At 37.7% G+C, this 19,584-nt stretch overlaps 4 protein-coding genes across 5 annotated transcripts; all 4 read right to left on the reverse strand.

The window, feature by feature from the left end:
- Positions 1 to 208: 208 nt before the first annotated feature.
- Positions 209 to 4,140, reverse strand: LOC145906731 (creatine kinase, testis isozyme-like). 2 transcript variants are annotated; one of them, XM_082994186.1, is made up of 7 exons: positions 3,773 to 4,140; positions 1,540 to 1,694; positions 1,334 to 1,466; positions 1,057 to 1,228; positions 863 to 986; positions 611 to 800; positions 209 to 501 (listed from the first exon to the last, which is right to left on the reverse strand). In XM_082994186.1, the coding sequence occupies exons 1-7, from the start codon at positions 3,948 to 3,950 to the stop codon at positions 317 to 319; spliced, it is 1,137 nt and encodes a 378-aa protein (XP_082850312.1). In that variant the 5' UTR covers positions 3,951 to 4,140; the 3' UTR covers positions 209 to 316. The 2 variants fall into 2 exon arrangements, with proteins under 2 accessions (XP_082850312.1, XP_082850313.1); XM_082994187.1 differs by lacking the exon at positions 3,773 to 4,140 and adding an exon at positions 2,638 to 2,906.
- Positions 4,141 to 5,007: 867 nt separating this feature from the next.
- Positions 5,008 to 10,456, reverse strand: LOC145906469 (5'-AMP-activated protein kinase subunit gamma-1-like). The gene is made up of 12 exons (XM_082993884.1): positions 9,939 to 10,456; positions 9,352 to 9,433; positions 9,238 to 9,290; positions 8,735 to 8,925; positions 7,973 to 8,030; positions 7,512 to 7,655; positions 7,159 to 7,357; positions 6,717 to 6,843; positions 6,377 to 6,542; positions 6,060 to 6,097; positions 5,842 to 5,994; positions 5,008 to 5,641 (listed from the first exon to the last, which is right to left on the reverse strand). The coding sequence occupies exons 4-12, from the start codon at positions 8,906 to 8,908 to the stop codon at positions 5,537 to 5,539; spliced, it is 1,164 nt and encodes a 387-aa protein (XP_082850010.1). The 5' UTR covers positions 8,909 to 8,925; positions 9,238 to 9,290; positions 9,352 to 9,433; positions 9,939 to 10,456; the 3' UTR covers positions 5,008 to 5,536.
- Positions 10,457 to 10,465: 9 nt separating this feature from the next.
- Positions 10,466 to 11,341, reverse strand: LOC145907410 (deoxyribonuclease TATDN1-like). Its single transcript, XM_082994826.1, has one exon. The coding sequence runs from the start codon at positions 11,339 to 11,341 to the stop codon at positions 10,466 to 10,468; it is 876 nt and encodes a 291-aa protein (XP_082850952.1).
- Positions 11,342 to 12,058: 717 nt separating this feature from the next.
- Positions 12,059 to 19,250, reverse strand: LOC145905326 (hexokinase-4-like). The gene is made up of 9 exons (XM_082992496.1): positions 19,080 to 19,250; positions 18,662 to 18,815; positions 18,157 to 18,305; positions 17,812 to 17,931; positions 17,412 to 17,622; positions 16,931 to 17,129; positions 16,363 to 16,518; positions 15,295 to 15,561; positions 12,059 to 14,668 (listed from the first exon to the last, which is right to left on the reverse strand). Exons 1-9 carry the CDS (start codon positions 19,107 to 19,109, stop codon positions 14,500 to 14,502), a joined length of 1,455 nt encoding a protein of 484 aa, XP_082848622.1. The 5' UTR covers positions 19,110 to 19,250; the 3' UTR covers positions 12,059 to 14,499.
- Positions 19,251 to 19,584: the final 334 nt, after the last annotated feature.

The raw sequence follows: 19,584 nt of genomic DNA on the forward strand, positions 1-19,584 counted from the left end.
TCTGTCTACGTTATTAGCAAAAGGTTATGTAACTGCCTTTTGGCGTAGCAGATCACGTTTATCCGTATTACTTGGACTCGTCAAATGTCGGTTTTGCAAGGTATCCGGATTTACAGAATCGAAAAATAATAAGACCGATTCTCAACAAATTCTGCTGATCCTTCCAATTAAATTATTTTCTTTCTTTCAAAACCCACATACACCCAAATTCCAATGAAAACTTTATTAAAACGACCACAGGTTGACAATCTAATGAGAGGTGTATAACTTATTAGCTACCGAGTTCACGGCACACGACACGTAATTTCATATCAATCTACTTTTGCTGCAGGGCATCAACAGCAGCATCGACGTTCTCGCCTTGCTCCAACTTCTTCTCGCAGTCAATCATGAACTCAACACCATCAATGACCATTTGGACAAGTTCCACTTCAGAAAATCCAAGTCGGTCGGCGTTGGATATGTCAAATGTTCCGTCGGTCGAAGCAGTGTCAACCCCACCTGTATATTGTGACGGAATAATTAAGACCGCAAGGTTATGATTATGCAATACTGCACTATCATTAACTTGTGTAAGAAGTTAACATGGTTCGGAAAAGATAAATTTTACCGGTTCCACGTTTTTGCAGACGAAGTTTCTTGAGGATCTCCTCGAATTTAGAGTGTTGTGAAAGTTTTGGAACTTTCAGGTGGACTCCGGCCCTGACTCCTGTACCCAAGTTGCTGGGGCAAGTCAAAACGTACCCCAAGTGCGGGTTCCACATATACTCGTGACCACAATCCTTCATGTATTTCTCAACCTATTAACACAACCGTGACGTCAGATAGGTGTGACGTCACAAGCGCTGACGACACGACTTACAAGTTGGAGTCCGTCGCACCAACGTTTGAAGACGCCATTCATGTTGCCTCCTTTCTCCATAGAAATCACACGAAGATGGTCTTCTTCATTCACCCACACGAGGAAGTTTTTCTTGTCGTTGTGCCTTAATAAGCGCAGAATCCACGTCAAAACTTATGTGATGTCACATAGCTTGTTTTTATGACGTCACTCACCAGATGCCACGTGCGTCGGGCCAGTCGCGGGCCATTCCGGACGCAAGAAGAAGAGGAGAGATTGGTTTGTCGAAGAGGAAATGATCAGCGATGAGTTGCTCCTGTTGTTGGTCTGTCATCCCTTTCAGTGGGTAATACTTTCCCTTCAATTCGCCGTCCAACTTCGCCAAAGCTAAAACCACACCAACTTACTCAGTAACTGTTACACACAAGATTTACTTTTCTGTTGATTTCAAAACTTTAACCACCGGTGAACCCAATATTTTATGAATTTTACCTTCACATGAGATCTGCTCAACCTTTCTGCGCTCGGCTCTGCTGCAGTGTGGTGGAAGACAGAAACCTCGGATGCTTCGACCAGTTCGCACACGTGACGACAAAACGTATTTCGGGTCCATATTTTCACCTCCCTGTAACGTAACAATACTTTTTCTTGCACGTGATCAGCAGATAGTTCGACAAACAGAAGTTAGTTGTAATCACCTTGAGATGGGTGGGGTCGATGTCGGTCTTATGCATATCCGTCTTCTTGTACCCATTGTGACGAGCCTCGATCACTGGGTCGAACAAATCGGCGAAAACTTCATAAGTTTCTTCGTCACCGGCCACGCATCCGACTGTCATGATGAAAGGATGCCCTGCCAACAACACAGCAACGTCACAGCAAATTCCTAACACTTTGATGACGTTTATTTATAGAGGACAAGTACTGCTTCACTTACACAGAGCTTTTTTAAGTGTCGAGTTATTTTTTAAAGGGCAGGTCGAAGAACCCATGCAGGGAAATTGCTGAATTTTTGCTCTGCTTTGAGTGTCAACGCCTAAACTACGACTTCGGCGCAAACTTTTTCGTGACTGCTTCGAATTGTGATTAGCTGTCGTCGTTTTGTTTTGTTTTTTGTTGTGTGCAGGAGTCCTGGGAGCATCGGCCGCATCTGTCTGCGGAACTTTACTCGCCGTATTCTGGCCGATGTCTCCAACATGCTCGGGTCTCTGTCGTCTTGGCTGGCTTGGCATTCTGTTAACTACGCTAAACGAGTTGCTAACTTTCACTTGTTCGTCCATGTTTACTTCCGAGAAAGACCGGAAGTCAGAGGCGGATGAACGGAAGTTAAATTCATTAGAAGAGAAGTCCATTGCACCTCCCTTGCTGTTGAAATACATATCCTATCTTGTATGATCGCAAGACACCCGATGCAGACTACAGCATGCTGCTACTGCCAGCTGGCAAGACTGACCACCACCAGTACGAGCTTCGATGAACGCTCTTGAATTTTAATCTTCTAAACCTTAATCTCCGGGCCGCTTCTGGGATGAAAATCTTCTCATTTCTTTTAATCGCAATGGCTGAACAACGTAGCAGCTCCACAATGCGCTCCTTTCGATCGATTTAAACTAAATCACCAGCTTAAGCAGATAAGCCTACGTCACGAAATGCCTCTCTATCAATTGGACTTGATGTCCGAATGTTTTATGACGTTCGCTAAATTATTACTTTTAAATTTTGTTCCATAAACCTTGGTAGGTTTCAGATAACACAATCCTAGTCAATATTTAAAAAAAATCACAATTGTATTTTACCTGGGTTGTCGACCCCTGTCTGTATAGCGCCATCTAGCGTGAAGCCATTGGGAGTTGTTTTGTTTCGAATTGAGTCGTAAACATCTTTCGTGAGTGCATGGGCCATGTGGTTATTGTGGGTGCTAAGATCTGGGTACTCTTCTTCGCAACTGAACTTTGCCTTGTTCGTATTCATATTTCTTCGCTTTTTTTCTCGTGGTGTTATTAAAACAAAATTTGCTTAACCTGACAACTGGGCCTAGCTTTTCTGTTCGATAGAAATGTTAGTTCAACAAACTTTACCTTAAACATAATAAATCACACACACAAGTTCATGTGTGGGAGGTTAAACGCTTTAAAGGAAGCAACTATTTGTTTGTAATGAAGAAACCAAATTCCACAATAGAATGATAAAAACCCATTTGACCTCAACGCGTATTGATCGACCGTACCTGGTGTACAACTGGGAACAGAAGGTCAATATCGATCCGTTTAATCAATACTATGCAATCACGTAACAATCGAAAATGACCTTGGTGGATGACCGCGTGGCTTTTTGCTGAAGGTGATTATTGACATATGGCATGCCACTGTGCTAATTGAGACTAACATGTCTATTTGGAACGTCAATCTCTGCAGACAGCTGGCGGATTATGTGCCAAATTTACCACAAAACTAATGACATGCTGCCTAGCGAGAGAGAGCTTCCACGTTTTCAAACACCTTTTACAAGGTCACGATAAAGTTTACCATTGGCAAACCTCGCGATGGTATTTCAAACAAACCATGTAACCAAAGATAACGAAACAGACATTATGTCTGAGTCGCTTGTAGCCAACCAAAAGAAACATGAATCTAAAGTTAACTTCGAAAAACCCTGGAATTCACCAACACTTAATGTACGACATTCACAAATCATTGAGTAGGTCATTCTAAGCCAAAGCATTTAGCATATTCGCTTTCAGATAAGATAACTTAGAGGAGAAACAGATAAAGTGACAACATACACTCCCACTTAACCACTGCAACACCAAGGCTTCTTCATATACGATGCCAGTACCGGTATATATCCACGCACAGACAATACCTCAAGCAGAGTTTAAACAATTAAGCAACTTCATTTGACCCTTAATGCAAAAGACATGCAAAATTTCACCTGGATTGTCCACGCCCGTCTGGATAGCATTATCAATAGTAAAGCCGCTAGGGGTCTGGACTGCTCGCATTTTCTTGTAGATTTCCTTGGTAAGACAATGCGACATGTGGTTATTGTGCTTCTCAAGATCTGGATACTCTTCCTCAGCAGTATAGCGGGCAGTATTATGGTTGGGCATCTTGCTTCGTCTCAACAAGTTCAATAGCGATCGAAGAATAGTGCAGTGATCTCCTTTCGGCGACTGATGTCAGTAAGAATGGTGAGCTGTTCGCAGACCCCCGTATTTATACGCCCGCTATCGAGCAAAAGCTGTCGTCACCCTGACTAGAATTGATCCACGAGAACAGCGTGATTAAAGGTTGAAACCGACTCAGCACAAGTGTGATTTGCTTCGCATAACTCATTAGGAGCAACATTTGCGGTCGATTCAAGGGCGCAACAAACCTTGCGAGAAAAGCAATCACACCTTTATTCAAACTAACAGACTTGTTCCACTAATTTAACCAAGACTACAATTACCTAGACTTCTACCTCAACTACATACGACACACACAAGCACCCCAAACTACAAGAAACTGCAATTCCAAGAAAATCTTTTAACCATATTGAAAAACTTGTTTTCCTTTTTAATAATGATATTGTGACGTTTCACAACATGTGTGTGGTGTCACAGAGAAGTTCAACAAAGATGACAAGTGCACGAATGCAAGATTTTTTCCCCCATAATCAGGGAAATATATTTTGGTTTATTATTTAGCTTGCTTAACAGTGTATTAAGTCATTCATTATGCGTTGTGCGACAGTCACGTATCGCATTTGGTAAATCATTTTTTAAAGGCGAGACACAAGACAAGGGCAAAGGCAAACATTGCCTGTTGTATCGTCAAGGTGACCTTCAGTCGGGTCCCTTTTTGGTTAGCTACTTGTGCTAAGTCTGAGAATACTTAATGCTCTCTTTTAGCTGCCGCTTTCCTTGACTGCCATTCAAACACACTAAACTCGAGTGTAATTTAAAACGAGAACTAGCAGAGGCACACATAGCGAAACAAACTTAACAATAGAATTTCCAACAATACCTCAGCGCAATAAAGAACCCAGGCTCGACGGGTGACCTTCTGGCGTAAGCGTATTTTAATGATTTCCTTTTAAAAAACACGACACTAGTGGCATTAAAAGGTACGTAGTTTTTTTATTTCGATAAAATGCAAGAAAAAGTAGTTCAAAGATTAGGGTTTAATTTTGGTTAAAAAACATTTGATTAGCGGAAATGATAGCAAACTTGGCTAACTGCGCATGCGCAGGAGATACAACATGTTTGGTGTCCTTGAAACAGAATTTATTCCCAACCCACACATTTAGACCAACGCAGAGAACGTGTTGTAAAATTTTAACTCAACTCCCCGTGTACAACCATTGTTAACTTCGGAGCGCCGTCTAGCGGCAATAGAAATTTGCAACAAATAGTTACGGGGTAAAAGTTTATTGAGACGTCAAATACACTTCTGCGTTTAAACACAAAATCCAAAATTTATAGTTCATCATAGAAATTGGAAAACACGGGTTGCAATTATTGTGTGGTCATAATCGCAATGCAATCATCACAATGCAAAAGTTACACGATAAAAGAACAAGGTCTTGTGACGTAAGTGCCCAAGGTGGATGTCGGCCAATTCGAAAAACTTTCCCATTAGAAAAAGGGCGATTGTTCGGTCACAAAATCACAAAGTTCAGTCAAAATATGACGAAGGAACAAACAAAAACACGTCAGACGTCATCATAGTGACGTAACACCATAAAACTGAGGAGATCGGAAAGTGACACGATTCCAATCACCTGATCGTCGCTATTGACAACCACCAATCGATGAACCTGAACAGAAACAAAATCAAGGCGTTGCCTGAAAAACTTCTTGTACTGGGTCAGCATTTGTTCTCGCATCTGGGGAGACCCCGAAAACCCATGCAATGAAATACAATCAAACGTTTTAATACCAGTTGCACACACATATATGTACAAGTTTAATCGACATTACAATGTATTTAATAAAACAGAAATGTTCAAAACCCTACCTCAGCTTCGACGACCCTCTTAACGATTGCATTCATTGTCTCACATAAATAACAACGAAGAACACCGCCATCTGGCGATCTTAGTGGTCGGTGAGCAAGAGCTTGTTTAACGGTGATGTCAAGGTTGTTGTATGATCTCTGTACTGCGAGATTCTGAGTAAATAACCGGGGTTAGTTTTGTTGCAAATTTATGTCATAACATTGTCAGATGTACTTACTATGACATCAAACTTGGCATAGATGTCAACTACTTTCCCTTTAAACAAACAAAAAATAGTTTAAAAACCAGAGCAAGGTCAACTGTTTATGCATGCTTGCAGCTACTTTCAATCAGAAAAAATTGTTGTAACATTCATGCAATGACACAGCATTATGAACTTCTCAAACATATTTCTCAACAACAAACAGTTATAATTCATTGTACTTGTACATTTAACAACCCTTGGTATACAGATTTCTAACAGAATATTTTGACAAAATTTAATGAGCGGAATCAGATTTTCACAAGTGATTTTGGAGATCAAGAACAATTTACCAGTTGAGTTGACGACGGGAAGGGCTGACACTCGGTGGTGCACAAACAGTCTGAGTGCTTCAATAATGGGAGTGTCTTCAGTGACCGTGCAAATGTTGGAATAGGTCCCGATTCTGAGTTCAGACAACGTCTTTTCCATAAATGCAGGTTTAGGGAGTTCTTTAAGCTGGAAATCGAAACACTCAAAATGTGAATAAAACTGTTCCTTTGTCTAATAGAAAATATTTCATAAACAGAATTATCCAAATTATCAAAAAAGCTTAAAAGTTGTTTTAAATCTTCAGTTTTAAGTTAATAATTAGAACAAACAGGCAAAAATCAACGAAACTTGGAAACTCACGAACAAATAAAGGAATTTGAGGATTCTCTTGTGGGTGAGAATGTATAGGGGATTCCCCGCAGTATGTTCCATGATGGGCAGACGATGGATTTTGTTTTTTATCAGTTGACGTAGTCCGTCGTATAAACTACAAAGTACAAGCAGTGCATGGTCACCAACATCTACCAAACCTAATGTTTAAACAACTTCAAACTACAAGTTGCATTTGGAGATTATATTCTCACAGTTTGATGTTTTAAGTAAAATCATAATTATTCTAAGCCAAAAGTAAGAGTGCCATTGTTTTGCACAAATTATGATTTCTTTGCCCAAGTACAGAAATTTTAATCCCAAGATTTTTTGTAAAAATTATGATTAAAGAACCAATTTTACAACATTTAATTATTTTTGGCAGTGGTAGGGTAACGTCCAAACTTTTATTTCAGCATTCCAACACACAAACCTTGCGTCAGGGTCAATTGAGATAAGTTTGGTGCTGTGTGGCCCATTTCTCCATGTCTCTATCAGATGCTCTTCCAACTCAAGCATTTTTACAGTAGGTGATTTGTAGTAAGTGTGTAAGATGTTAATGAAATCAGTAATTGTCAACATCCCGATAAACTCTTGGCTCTCGCTGTTCCACAAGGGGGCAGAGCGGAGTCCTTCAAACAGAAAAAACTCCAAAGTAAATATTAAAAACAGGAAAAAGTGTTCACATACATAAGTTGCAGAATACACCAGGCAGACAACATCTTGTAGGTTTGGGTTTCTACTAACAAGTTTAAAAATATAATTTGTTATGCAGCCTAAAGTTACCATTGGCAACCAGAGCATAGAAAGCTTTTTTGACGGGAAGTTTGATGTCAAACACAACAAGTTTGGAGCTGGTTGGGATCAGATCGTAACAATGATGTTCTTTCATGAAAAGTCCATAAACTCTCGATCCGTCGTCGTCAGTTTCTGTAAAACAAACAATAATTTTGTATTATATTATTGAGTACTAGTGCTATATTTTTGACAGACTGGCCACTTAAAAAGTGCACCAGTAACCGAAGAAGTAACAAAACAGAGAAAGATATTAAAAAAATATTGGGTCATCCAAATAAATAAGTTTTGAATATTATGCCTGGTAATGTCAGTGACAAATTTGTTTACAGAGACTGATATGTTGACGAATGTTGTGGGTGCCATGCAAGTACTTATCACATGTAAGAATGGGGATTAACAATATCAAACACATGCCTTATTCAAAACACATCATCACCATAACAACCAACCTGAGCCATCAAGACTGAGTCGGTCAATCATTAGCTCATCTCCATTTGTCGACATGTTCTGAACAAAAACAAACCAAATTATCGTCTTACAAATTTCAAATGTAATCATGCAGCCTGCAGGTATAAAACTGTAGCACTTTTGCAAACCTGCAACTTTGCATCTTTAACTTTGATTCGGAATCGCTTCATTTTAATTGCAGAAATTTGGATTAGAAAAAAATTAAAACAGATACTATCATTCAACATAACCGCTGAATTAATCTGCAAGTTCATCTGCACGTTAGTGTTGACATACTACACGACAGACGTACTTTGCAACACTATGTGGTCATGAATTGCTAATGATTAGCCCAACACGTAGGACAAAGAGGAAGTTCCAAGCATAAATCATCTCTATCTTAACTTTTTATACCAAACTTTACCCGAATGGTTCTCAACAACTCAATTCCTAAATCAACCTCTTTTTATATAAATTATTCATCAAATTCTCAAATAGTTTTTTCCCTTGGGAGTCTCTGTTGGTTAAAATCACATAAAACTGATCTTAATCAGGATATGAATAGAGGATATTTAAAAACTAATTGTTTCCAGTTTCAAATAATTATCGTTTGAATAAATAATATGAGCAAAACAACGAACCTCTGTGTAGTAAAAAATACAGATTGCAAATAAATCTTATTGTTTTTTTACACATTCAAACTCAAACAATCCAAAGTGAATTATGAAAAGTAAAAACATAAAAATGAGATCAATTTTTTTTACCTCAGATTCTTGTGTCAAATCCAACAGTTCGTCAGATCTCCCGAGACGAGGAACAAATTGGTTTTCCTGTTTCCTAGCAACCAGCACCGGATCAGTCAAGGAGCGAGATAGTGAAGATTGAGAGGAATGTGAAATATAATTTTCGGACTTAGACGATTCCTCAGAGTTCAGCATTTCAGATTCTTCTTCAGCTGCAAAAACAAACCTATATTTTATATTTTATCAAACTACTGGTTGACAATTCAGCAAGTTGAGTCAGCCCTTCAAAAGAACTGAAAGTCAACAATGTCTTGATCCGTAAATTCAGCTTTACACAAAAACTCTTAATACAGTTATCGACTGACAACCAGGTTTGTTCACTGACAATCCAGTAAAATTTATATTGCCATTTTCATGTAAAAGTCACTATCTCTCGCAAACAAAAGGCTTTAAAGAATTCTAACAACGACAATACAGACAACACAGTTGAGATATAAAACTTTTTAGCTACAGAATAAACTGACCTTGAGATGGTAAAGCACCGGGATTAAACTGAAGCGAACTTCTGGGTTTGAATCTAAATAAACAATGTAGAAAATTTATAAAATACAAAGAAATAATCAAAATGAGCAAAAAACCTTGGAACTGCAGATTTCTTTAAACTTTCACTGTAATATTCGTAAATTGACGATCTACGTTGGAAAGTCCGAGCACCAAACACTAAAAAAGGGAATTTTATAAAATTTATCGCTAAATAATTTTAGGGATTATTTTCAAAATTTTTGCTAAATGTAAAAAGATACGACAAAAACGGTTGACAATACCTTGACTAGTATACGTTGACATTAGAGATGTTTTAGAGAATACAGAGTCATGTGACATGTTACTGCAGGTAGCGACTTTACTCAACTGACATGCGCCAAACGCACATTCCTCACACATGCACTGGCACAGTTTACGTGGCAATTCATTAAACTGCTCGCTGCTGTCTGTCATCGGTTGATTTTTGCACTTATCCTGACTTCGACAACACTTAAGCAGTTTGGATAGAACCATCTCCAGTGGAGGATGACTTGACAACTCACCATGATCGACAGTAAGCAGACTTTACATAGATAGTTAGTGTTGTAATTTGTTGCCCAGCATTTTCACTGGTTGCTAGTAACTGGGATATCATGACAACATACAAGATGTATTTATAATAACTGAGCAGAAAAATACTCACCAAAAATATGATCTGCTTGCAATGATGTAACAGATTGCCTAAAATTTAAACTATGTGAATCAAATACAAAAATACTCTGGAAAAGGAAAAATTAAGTTATTGCTTGAACGACAAACCCTACCCCTATAACAATTTGATTTATATTCACAAACTTGTTGTTGACCCAGTTTAAAACACTAGACCACAAACCACAAAACCGCAATGTGGTTATGAAACAACTCTTGGTTGATGTTGGGTTTGTGGGAATTCATGGTTAATCATTACCCATGTGGCCACCACATTAAATGCCACCGCAATTCAACAAACCCTTCTTTTTGAAAAGGTAAATGGTATTTATGACATACTGCAATCTAGCAAAAGAGAAGCATGGAAAAGGTATTTCAATATGTGCGTATTAGCTATCTGGTTGCTCTGGAGGCCTGCTGTCCCATTGCTGAGTTAACACTAAACTTACTCCCTTTATGCAGTGAAGGTGCAAATATATGAAAGCAATTAGGCCAGCGGCATCAAAACAGTTTCTAAGATTATCAAGAGTTGAAAAACAGTTTCATGGTGTTCTTGTGCAATGTTTCCGCCAAAGTAATTTTGTCCTCGTTTCTTGCAGACGCCATTACTTCCAACACTTGGATGATGTGACATGGTTCATTCCGTGATTTAACGCAACAATCTTTTTCCCATTTCTTCTTAGTTGTGAACTTGGTTTCAATAAACTTATGACCAGCATGTGTTGGACGAATTTCACACCAAGGACAATCAGTTTCTATCATCAACTTCTCGCTGGGTATTGACTTCATTGCAACGATATTCTCCTGTGTTTTTAACGAACAACCATTTATTCCAATATATAAATCCAATGCTGTAAGTCTTTTTGCTTCTTCTGCAGTACCGGTGAATGAATGTACAACGCCACCCTTAATATTTTGTCTGTGCCTTTCCATTATTTCCGTAAAGTCAGAATAAGCATTCCGACAATGCAGAAACATAGGAAGGTTGTTAGTTTTTGCAAGTTCAAACTGAACTTCGAAGTATTTCAACTGTGTGTCTTTGTTGCAGAAATGCAACCTGTCATAATCCAGTCCACATTCACCAACTGCTACAACTTTCTTTCCATCAGAAATAAGTTTTTGCAACCCTTCAATATATTGAACTTCATTTTTGGTGAACTCATCACACCTGGTCGGATGACAACCCACAGTGGAATATAAATGGTCGTACTTTTCACAAAGTTTAATCGCATCGACCGACTCACTAAGGGACCCTCCAGTAACAATCATGCGATCTATTCCAATTGTTTTTGCTCGCTCCAAAACATCTGTGAGGTCACAATCGTGTTTTGTTTTTCCATGGTAAATTCCAGAAAACATTGGATCTGACAGGTTGGCACCAATATCAATAAACTCCATTTTTAAAAATGTTTTTAATCTTGACAAAACAAACGTGCAGAGTCTCATATATAAATAACCTGTTCAAAAAACCTAAAACCATGAACACATTTAATTAATACCTGTCTGACATCACTATTTGCTTGAAACATCGACTATTAATTGAAATCTTAATTGTGAAATTTACATTTGTGGTGCAAGCTTTCAAAAACACCATTTTGTTTGTTAAATTCATTTGCACAATTTATTTTCAAGTTTCAAAAAAAATTGTAAAACCATTGTTTCTTCTCTGGGAAAAGGCGCAAAAGGAGTTACACGCAATGGCAATTTACACAAGTTTACATAAATATGCCTCACAAAAGTTAATTAAACGTTAAATAGCAATCGACCATTGCATTTTATTAAATTATTACTGTTTCGTTTCTACTTTTTTCTGTAAAAGAAAACAAACATTAGGACAAAAAATAAATAATGTCGTAAATGGATGAGAGAACATTAGATTTACGAAACATCCACAGCATAAATTTATTTTCAGTATTTTTTATGGTAATACTAGAAAAAACTTCACACCAGCTAAAAATACTCGCATTTAATTTTGTATTTGAGCTGCGGTTCTGCTCCAACTTTACCACAAGACTAATCCATCATAATTTGTTTTTCTTCAATTACGTTGGATCACTTCAAAGTCGTTATATTATTTATTTACAACTGTTATAATATTTTCCAGAAAACTTTTTAACTGTCCGTAATTTTATTTACAGTCACGAGATCTGGTTGTAGTTGTTACTCTTTGGAAAAGGGCGCTCTGTGGCGACTGAAAAATATTTTATCAGTCGTCGGCAGTGGGCGCTAACAAGGCACAGAAGCAGGTGAAACTTCTCAAATTGAAAAAACGAAAAATGGAACTTTGGCCGAACAGGAGTTTTTAAACGAAAAACCAGAAAGGGGAAAATTGGCAACCGCAAGAAAACACACACATCGGATAGCATAATTACAGGGTAGGCTTGTAAGCAGATTGTGCAGCCTACGTTACACCTATGTACATTATCACCAACGTGGAAAAGATATTCGTGGCGGTCAACCACTGGAAGGGCGCGTTCACCTCGGGTTAGAGTTTGTACAGATGTTCGAGTAATAAGGTTTGTACAACTGGTTCAAAGAAAAACCACTTATGTCTGCCTGGTGTTAACCAAGCCAATATACACAGGAGAGCGATACTAAACCACAATTCGATGAAATCGTACAAACTTATGGTGAATTTTAACTGGTTTGTTACAAAAACCATATTTGTTATAAACCATTTCTGACAAACACACAAAGGTCGGTGGAGCTAATGCAATATTTTTAGACAAAAAGAACAAAGATGGTGAGCATGGTTTTCTTGTACCTCTCAATATTCATTGACACCAATAACTTTTACGTTAAATTTACAACAGACCAGAAAAAAGTAATTTAACTAATAATTTGTGTAGATCCTCGTAGTGGCAGATACAAGGTAAAAACTTTTACGTATACCGCTTTGCGACAGGCCTCAAACAATTTAGAATGGTTGTTGATAACAATGTGTGTGTATATGTGATAAATAAAATAGTACGAAGCAAAACACAGCGTGGACGACACACTTTGATGGGTTGCGAGAATTATTTGGAAGATTTAGAAACTAAACTTTCAGAAAGGGGGAAGCACCCACAATAATATTGGAAACTAGTATCGCAGAACAAACTTCAAATAACATAAATTCTATCAGAATAATTTACGAACATATTAGAGTGGCTGAAAAACGCCTGGAGGACAGAACACGTCAGCATAAATTATCAGATGTAGTCATGACGACAAAGAATCATGGGTTGCAATTATTGATGAAAAAACACACAAAAATAATTGTACGAAACAAACGCAGATTCGCCAAGTGGGGGTGAAACTTAATCCACTTTTGCGACGACACAACTAGTTAATGACGTCATAATTGACTTTTTGCAGAAAGTGAAGCAGGGGCGACACACAGGTCGAAATCCACACGTGGATGGGAGGTTGTTTGATGATTTAAGGCTGACGGCTGATTTAAAGGAAAACCACCAAAAAAACTGTACAGAAAGTTTGGGCGCCGAACATTCATTAGAAGGGAAGCAAAAATATACATTCCAATAAAATGTTTTTATGAATGAACTTTGAAGCACGAATTTGGCCTAAAATTTTTTTTCACATTTACGCAACAAATTTATCCGACTTTCAGTGACAAGAAAGAAATAAACATATTTTTTGAACGCCGCAAAAAAACTATTGACTATTTCTAAACACATAAAATCTATTTCTTTTAAGTGCAAGAATTAGATAATTTTGAACTGTAGTAGCGCAAGAATTTTGCAGGTTACGGTTATACGAGAGTGAGATATATGTGGTTAGTAAGGCTACGGTGGTTAATGTTTGATTATGGGGATTATGACAGAACAAAGAAATCTTTTGTATTACTAAAGAAGCCCCAGCACTATGACACACAAATAAGAATTACTCGTACGTATTAAATTCATAAACATGGACCCTTTTCCGATTTTTCACGACGTAAGAATGCCCATTGTGACGTATGTGATGAGAAGTTGTTGATTTTAAATATTGAATCAAACTCAAGGATTGATTGTCATCCGATGTTAATATATTATGAAATTTTACAACATATTTTACACGAAGACAAAAAAGCGTTTTCTACAGCTTTTACTTAGTTATTAGTTAAGGCGTCAACAACATTAATTTTGCTGTTATTAAAAGAAAAACACCAAACAACCGGCGGAACGACATATTTTGTCCTAATATTTGGCAGTGGAATCTCACAGGTGTTAGAAGTTAAAGCAATCGAGTTTGTTAAAAACACCTTTAGGATGGCCGCGTTTTACTGAAATATACAAAACCAACAAACTAAGTTAAGTTTTTATGTCTATGGGAAGTTTAAAGGGGAGTGTTTGAAGTCATAAAAGTTTTGTTTAAGGTGATGATGCAAGTTTCAAAACGTAAAAATTAAGTTCAATAAATTATTGGAAGGCGGTAAATTCACGGCGGACCAAAGTTCGGCAGGGGCTGAACGTCGACGCGAGAAAACAACAGAATCGACAGAAGGTTGTCGCAAAATATATAAAGAAGGCGCGGGTTCTTGTGTGAAACTTGCGAGGGGTACGTGGATTAGGGGATTACCCGCCGTTTTCGTTAGAAAAATCGCTTTCCGCGTTTTCGCTCAACCGACAAGCAACTGCCGTCACTAGGGCAGCGCCTTTGCCACTTCCGTCCGACGACTGACGGAAAGTGACGTCACATCCGGGACAGAGTTCGGAAACTTTATCGCTGAGCAGGAACCGGAATCTGGGAAGTAAACGATAAAAGTGTTTTAATTAATTTGTGTATAAGCTGCAGACAGATGGCCACTGTTTCGACCTAAAAGGTCTCATCAGTGCAGCTGGTGTGACAATAAAGCGACTTTGCTGACCAAACGGCCTGTTTTAATTAAGTTTTGGTTAAATTTGTGTTTCCCAACTAACAGTACACGCGGAGTCGTTCACCGGACCAAATATTTTTTTTACCTTAAATAGATTTCGTTTGGTGCTCAGTGCATACTTTTGCCTTGTTACATTTTTTTTAATTATTTTTTTTCAACATAATTTAGTTTGGATTTCTCCAGGATTAAAGTAGTTGAAATTACTGTGCAAGTGCAAAAGGTTGAGGATCATGAAAGTTAAAACACAAATTTGCCCAAACATATTGGCGAACTTCAACCAGCTTTAAAGTAATTTAGGTTGAAAATTGTTTCAATGAAAGCGAATCGGTAAAGCATAAATCAGGTCTTACAGTTAATAAACAGCGAAATACAAAGAAGCATTCATCCAGCAGGCAGCCCACAGGTTGTAAAACATTAAGCGACCGTCAGCAGCTGTTTGCTCAAGCGATCGCATGCCAGCAGACAAACCCACAGTCACCGGGGTTTAACATACCTTGGGTGTTTCTTGTAAACCGTCCCGTCAACTCCTACTGTAATACGAAACCTCGGCGTTGCAGCGTCTCCACACGCCGCATTTCGGAACTCAATTTCCCGCGACCGGAGGACAAGAGCCGCGACCCCCGCCGCACAAAGGTTAGCCGCCCTTGTGCTGACGTTTACGCAAGCTTCGCGTACAATTGTCCTCTCCTGGAGCGTCGTATCTAAGTAACCAAGACTTTCGAGGATTTGCGAGCAAGCTTTGAGTTGGTTAGAGCGATCCCTGCAAATCATGTTTAAATTTACAATCACTGTACAGAGTATTTCTGAATATTAAATACAGAGAGTTTTGACTGGAAACCATGTCTAGAAATAATTGCAATCTGACAGGCTAATGCTTCATTGCATTTAAATGCAGTGTGGTTAATATTATTTAAGCAGTTTGCCAGGAAAGCATCAATTTTTGTACTTTGAATGACTTCCCTTATAGATTGGACCAGCTGTTATCCAAACATTAAGATAACAGACAATCAATGTGTTGTGAAACATTGGAATAACTAAAAAATAAAGTCTTTTGTGTTTAAACATAGGCAGAGTAAGCTTGCCATCTGTCTGTTCATAATTAGCCACCACAAAATCCTGCATCAAACTTTAAACAACTTTCCCTCAGGCGTTGCTGCACCATCCTAATCCTTAATCCACTGCAGTGGAGTAAGTGGTTACACGCTGTCGATTCTTATGTAACACGAATCTTAATGAGCAAAGTTATTTTTAAAAGCATAACGGTCATTTGTAAATGAGGCTTCGTTGGTAGACGACGCTGAGAATACATCAGGTTGTTGTGTAAAACTTGGAAGCCAATAAACTTATGTCTACAATGTAGGGACAACATATTATAACATTCAACTTTAAGATAGAAACAAAGCGTTACATGGATTAGTTAAACATTAAACTTCAATATGGGCATCATCATCGTGCACTCCTCTGACACCACATCAATCATTGAGCATTAACATACTGTGTTGGAGGTACAATAAGCACTGGATTTTTAGTGAATAATACTACTTGAAACTAATTTACTTACACTTCGATTTGTGTGACAAAAGCTGTGAGGAATTTCCCTTTTGTGTTAAGTTCAGTGGTAATTCGACCTTCAAACAACCCAGCTTTCTTGACAAGGTTAAGCAATAGAAATCTTACAACTTCACCCATGTACATTCCGCTGATCATTTTCTCAAATCTGTTAAAAACATATATTAGTTGACATTTTTTGCACAGTTTAAACATGTAGATTTTAAAAAGTCATTAAATGTTGGTGTCCTTATGCGAGACAAAAAATAATTGGTTTGATCCATGAGTGCCAACATAATGTAAATGCTTGCAAAGAAATTACAGCAGCAAAAAAACAATGGGAAGTTAATTCTACAACAAATTTTACAGGGGTTGTAATAAATCTTTTTGATGCCATGGAAACCTTGGAAGCAAATATTGTGGAACTCCAATTAAAAAATTGATACATTGAAACAAAACATGTACTTTCCACAAACAAAGATCTGTGATCAAAACACATTGACGATCAGATGCTATTAATAAAAGAATCTGAATATAATCAAACATTCTTCCTGGTGAAGGAATTTAATATAAGTACGTACATCATGCAGCCAGGATTAATGGATTCTGTGTCAACTTGGTAATCGCAATCGGTCCGAATCGAATCCAGACTCCCGTTTTCCCCGAAACCTCCCCACTCAGTGTTGATGCACATCCTTTCCGATCCACTCAACTTCTGGCCTTCGGTTAAAGTTTTTATGTCCGTCTCACTCTCCATGTAACAAGCATTACTTCCGGTACCTGTGGAATGGAAACGTTAAAATACTTTTGTGTGATTAAGAGAATATTGAAAACACACAAAGGTAAGTTAAGAAGTTCGTGTCAGGTTATGAACAACATCCACTAACAATGACAAAGGGGCTCAGGACCAAGAAAGAAATATGACAAAAACAATTCAACTTTGAAACAATACAAGAAACTGTTTTCTTTTAATAAACATGGAGTCAATAACCATCACTATTATAATCACATGATAAACTAAAGTTTCTGAAATTAGGGAATATGACCAGACAGGCAGCATACCTACTATCATTCCTATAGTACATTGTTGATCGCTGTAAGCACAAGTCATCATGGTGCCCACAGTATCATTGATTACAGCTTTAACTTTAACATCGTAGGTCAAATGGCTTTTTTGCTTTTGTCGTTCGAGTGCATCATGTAACAACCCTGCAAGGTCTTCACCGGCAACACCAGTTGCATTAAAACCCTTCGTCCATCGCAGAAGCATACTCTGTGGAATTAGTCATACAGGTATTGTCCATTGAGAATCTAAAATCACTCAACCAATCATAATTCATTTTCAGATGAAAAAATTGATTCAGAAACAAAACCATATTCTTTACAACAGGTTTAACTTTCAACAATAAATAAACTGACCAATTAGCCAGAAAGGCAACAGCAGCAAAAAGACAAAACCAACCTTATCTAAACCATTTTGAACACAAGGAAAGGAAAAAGTGAAACCCAGTGGTAAAGTTGAATCAGAAAGATTGTGACGTGTCAAAAAGTCCTCAATACATACGGCAATGTGATCAAACAGCTGGAAAAATATTTCAAAAATTTTGTGAAAAAAATATTGAATTTACTTAAAAAAAATTAGCATGCCAGCATTTGCAAGATTTTATGCCAAACACATTTTTACATTTGCAAGATTTTATGCCAAACACATTTTTACGTAACTCATAAATTTACAACAGACTTCTTGCAGTGGGCAAGCATTAACTCGCTGCTTATTACATTTGATTAGTTATCCCATAGAATTAACCTTATCTCCAGTAGTTGTCATGGCCTCAGGTGGGACCATATACACTTGGCTGTCTACTTCAACCCTTTCTTGTGATACTTTGGGAAGTTTTACTCGTAAAACTCGAAAGTTTGTCCCACCGAGATCAAGCGCCAGAAAATCACCACATTCTACAACAATAAAAGAATGTCAAACATTACAAAATCAAAGCACATTAATTTTTTTGTAGAACTGTAATAGGTAAATATTGTGTTGCTGCCAGACAAAGTGTATTTCAAAATATTGGTTCTTCTGGCATTTAAACGTGCACTTTCATTCACTGCTGACACAGCTTGTTAATTCATGTGAATAATTAAGAAACATCGGTGATGACAACATATGTTTAATTGTGCCAGAAGAACGGATAAATTGAAACAAAAATTTATACAATAGTTCAGTTGGATATAAAAAGATAATGTGTGGATATCATTATTACAGGTTTGCACAAGAAATAAACAAACCGTCAGACAATTATGTCAAAATTTACCTTTTCCATTGGGAATTCCACGGACAAATGAAGGCAACATTTTTAACGATGATTTTTTTCCTTTAAGTCCATTTAGGATATTTTTGATCATTTCATCTCGAATTTTTTGAAGTTGTTCGTTGCTCAATTTATACGATGACAAAACTTCATCGATCTACACAAAAACAACTTCAGACTTTACGATTGTAACAACAATTTGTGCATTGTTGGTTTAAACATCACTTTATACATAGTATCAGCCATCTGACAGGGTCAAAGGTCAACTGCAAGTCCTTGGTTATGGGGTTACGACAAAATTTGTCTTATTGTATATTAAAGACCAAGAATCATGCAACATAATATTACTATTGAAAAATTTAAAATAAATGCAAATAAAGCATACATTCTATTTAACAAGTTATATAACCTGACTCTATACCTGGTTTCTAATTGCTTCCACATTCGCCATTTCGACTAATTTGGTTTAATTCGGCGATTCCAAAGAATATGGTGAATTTATTCCGGGACCACTGGCAGTCAACAACTTAACACAGCGGACAACTTCAGTCGACAATCCGGTTCCACGCGTTGCAGAAAGCGGTCAGCGCTATCTTTGCAAACTTGTATCTCGACACCATTGCCGCGAATGTTTAAAGAGACTTAAAAGAGTTTTCAGCGGAGAAGAATTCGTCTCTTCAGTAACACCCCTTTCACACGGCGTCTCTGATTGGTTGGTTCGACAGCACGCTTGAGTGATTTTTTAAAGGCACTACTGTTCTTGTGGAAGACATTTTCTGTTGGATTTTTAACGTAGAGTTTGTGTGTTTAACTTCCATCGATTCCAGAGATACGCCTAGCTTGCAGCAAATAGCTCTTCACTGCGCCATACAAAGCCCTCAATGACATTGAGAGACCAAATTTTTACTGTGGGTAAATGCATTGTG

The sequence above is a fragment of the Ascidia mentula genome, chromosome 6, assembly GCF_947561715.1.
Source record: "Ascidia mentula chromosome 6, kaAscMent1.1, whole genome shotgun sequence".
NCBI lineage: Eukaryota > Metazoa > Chordata > Ascidiacea > Phlebobranchia > Ascidiidae > Ascidia > Ascidia mentula.

Coding starts and splice junctions, on each gene's coding strand:
- LOC145906731 (XM_082994186.1), bottom strand. CDS start 3,950: ATGCCCAACCATAATACTGCCCGCTATACTGCTGAGGAAGAGTATCCA. Junction 1,229..1,333: donor TGAGCAGATCTCATGTGAAG/GTAAAATTCATA, acceptor GTGTGGTTTTAG/CTTTGGCGAAGTTGGACGGC. Junction 801..862: donor GGTGCGACGGACTCCAACTT/GTAAGTCGTGTC, acceptor TTGTGTTAATAG/GTTGAGAAATACATGAAGGA.
- LOC145906469 (XM_082993884.1), bottom strand. CDS start 8,908: ATGCTGAACTCTGAGGAATCGTCTAAGTCCGAAAATTATATTTCACAT. Junction 6,098..6,376: donor TCCCGTCGTCAACTCAACTG/GTAAATTGTTCT, acceptor GTTTGTTTAAAG/GGAAAGTAGTTGACATCTAT. Junction 5,642..5,841: donor AGAGGGTCGTCGAAGCTGAG/GTAGGGTTTTGA, acceptor GTTTCTGTTCAG/GTTCATCGATTGGTGGTTGT.
- LOC145907410 (XM_082994826.1), bottom strand. CDS start 11,341: ATGGAGTTTATTGATATTGGTGCCAACCTGTCAGATCCAATGTTTTCT.
- LOC145905326 (XM_082992496.1), bottom strand. CDS start 19,109: ATGGCGAATGTGGAAGCAATTAGAAACCAG. Junction 18,306..18,661: donor TGGAATTCCCAATGGAAAAG/GTAAATTTTGAC, acceptor TTATTGTTGTAG/AATGTGGTGATTTTCTGGCG. Junction 17,623..17,811: donor TTCAAAATGGTTTAGATAAG/GTTGGTTTTGTC, acceptor CTAATTCCACAG/AGTATGCTTCTGCGATGGAC.